This window comes from Passer montanus, unplaced genomic scaffold (assembly GCF_014805655.1).
Source record: "Passer montanus isolate IOZ18808 unplaced genomic scaffold, ASM1480565v1 scaffold719, whole genome shotgun sequence".
In the NCBI taxonomy this organism is placed as follows: domain Eukaryota; kingdom Metazoa; phylum Chordata; class Aves; order Passeriformes; family Passeridae; genus Passer; species Passer montanus.
In genome coordinates, this window is record NW_024372359.1 from 431 (window position 1) to 2,833 (window position 2,403).

At 60.3% G+C, this 2,403-nt stretch overlaps 1 protein-coding gene across 1 annotated transcript in view; it reads right to left on the reverse strand.

Annotated features, from left to right (window-relative positions):
* Positions 1-904: 904 nt before the first annotated feature.
* The window catches only part of LOC120512285 (glycosylphosphatidylinositol anchor attachment 1 protein-like), a 2,334-nt gene continuing 835 nt past the window's right edge, over positions 905-2,403 (reverse strand). The window contains exons 2-3 of the mRNA XM_039730384.1: positions 2,248-2,311; positions 905-1,268 (exon numbers count right to left, since the gene is read on the reverse strand). Of these exons, the coding sequence (XP_039586318.1) occupies positions 1,031-1,268; positions 2,248-2,311 (302 nt within the window). The 3' untranslated portion in view covers positions 905-1,030. The remainder of the gene's footprint in view (positions 1,269-2,247; positions 2,312-2,403) is intronic.

Genomic DNA, 2,403 nt, shown 5'->3' on the forward strand with positions numbered 1-2,403 from the left:
CCCCGGATATGCGGAGGGCCAGCACGAGCAGCAGCAGCCCCAGGGCCGGCGCGTAGGAGCCCATTCCCCATTCCCCATTTCCCTGCTTTTACCCCATTTTCACCCCGTTTTTGCCCATTTTCACCCCGTTTTTCCCATTTTTCCCCGTTTTCCCCATTTTCTTTTTGCCCATTTTCACCCCGTTTTTGCCCATTTTTCCCCGTTTTTGCCCATTTTCACCCCGTTTTTGCCCATTTTTCCCCGTTTTTGCCCATTTTCACCCCGTTTTTGCCCATTTTTCCCCGTTTTTGCCCATTTTCACCCCGTTTTTGCCCATTTTTCCCCGTTTTTGCCCATTTTCACCCCGTTTTTGCCCATTTTTCCCCGTTTTTGCCCATTTTCACCCCGTTTTTGCCCATTTTTCCCCGTTTTTGCCCATTTTCACCCCGTTTTTGCCCATTTTTCCCCGTTTTTGCCCATTTTCACCCCGTTTTTCCCCGTTTTTGCCCATTTTCACCCCGTTTTTGCCCATTTTTCCCCGTTTTTGCCCATTTTCCCCCCGGATATGCGGAGGGCCAGCACGAGCAGCAGCAGCCCCAGGGCCGGCGCGTAGGAGCCCATTCCCCATTCCCCATTCCCCTGTTTTACCCCATTTTCACCCCGTTTTTCCCCGTTTTCCCCCGGTTTTGCCCATTTTCACCCCGTTTTTCCTCGTTTTTTTGCCCGTTTTTGCCCGTTTTCCCCGTTTTTCCCCCCGGATATGCGGAAGGCCAGCACGAGCAGCAGCAGCCCCAGGGCTGGGCGTAGGAGACCATTCCCCATTCCCCATTCCCCTGTTTTACCCCATTTTCACCCCGTTTTTTTGCCGGTTTTGCCGGTTTTGCCCATTTTCACCCCGTTTTTCCTCGTTTTTTTGCCCGTTTTTGCCCGTTTTCCCCGTTTTTCCCCCCGGATATGCGGAAGGCCAGCACGAGCAGCAGCAGCCCCAGGGCTGGGCGTAGGAGACCATTCCCCATTCCCCATTCCCCATTCCCCTGCTGTTACCCCATTTTCACCCCGTTTTTCCCCGTTTTTGCCCATTTTCACCCCGTTTTTCCCATTTTTTCCCGTTTTCCCCGTTTTTCCCCCCGGATATGCGGAAGGCCAGCACGAGCAGCAGCAGCCCCAGGGCCGGCGCGTAGGAGCCGACGGACACGAAGCGCGCCAGCGAGGGCAGCAGGTACAGGAAGTAGGACTGGTGCAGCCGCTCCAGCAGGTTGTTCAGCTTCCGGAACATTCCCTCCAGCGTCCTGGGGGGTCAGGGGGGGATTTGGGTAAGGGGAGACCCCCCGGGACCCCCCGGGACCCCCCAAATAAAGAGAGAGACCCCCCTGGGATCCCCCAAATCCAGGGTGAGATTCCCTGGGATCCCCCAGCCCCACAGCTCCAGGAGGTTCCGGAACATTCCCTGCAGGGTCTTGGGGGGACAGGGGGGGATTGGGGTCAGGGGAGACCCCCCCGGGACCCCCAAATCCAGGGTGAGACCCCCAGGATCCCCTAAATTCAGAGAGAGACCCCCAGGATCCCCTAAATACAGAGAGACCCCCTGGGGTCCCCCGACCCCACAGCTCCAGGAGGTTCTGGAATGTTCCCTGCAGGGTCTGGGGGGGACAGGGGGCAATTTGGGTAAGGGGAGACCCCCCCTGGACCCCCAAATACAGAGAGAGACCCCCAGGATCCCCTAAATTCAGAGAGACCCCCTGGGGTCCCCCAACCCCACAGTTCGAGGAGGTTCTGGAATGTTCCCTGCAGGGTCTTGGGAGCACAGGGGGCACAGGGGTCAGGGGAGACCCCCGTGACCCCCCAAATACAGAGAGAGACCCCCAGGATCCCCTAAATCCAGGGTGAGACCCCCGGGATCCCCTAAATAAAGAGAGAGACCCCCCTGGGATCCCCCAAATCCACGGTGAGACCCCCCGGGATCCCCTAAATTCAGAGAGAGACCCCTGGGATCCCCCGACCCCACAGCTCCAGGAGGTTCTGGAACATTCCCTGCACGGTCCTGAGGGTGAGATCGGGATTTGGGTCAGGGGAGACCCCCAGGACCCCCCAGGACCCCAGACCCACCTGCCCAGCGCCCCCAGGTCGAACTTGTGCTGCCGGAAGCTGTTGATGCCCCGCAGGGTCAGAGACCCCCGGGACCCCCAGGGTTCCCAAAGCCCCCCAGGACCCCCAGGGTTCCCAAAGCCCCCCAGGACCCCCCAGGACCCCCCGGGACCCCAGACCCACCTGCCCAGCGCCCCCAGGTCGAACTTGTGCTGCCGGAAGCTGTTGATGCCCCGCAGGGTCAGAGACCCCCGGGGTTCCCAAAGCCCCCCAAGCCCCCCAGGACCCCCAGGGTTCCCAAAGCCCCCCAGGACCCCCCAGGCCCCCCCGGGACCCCAG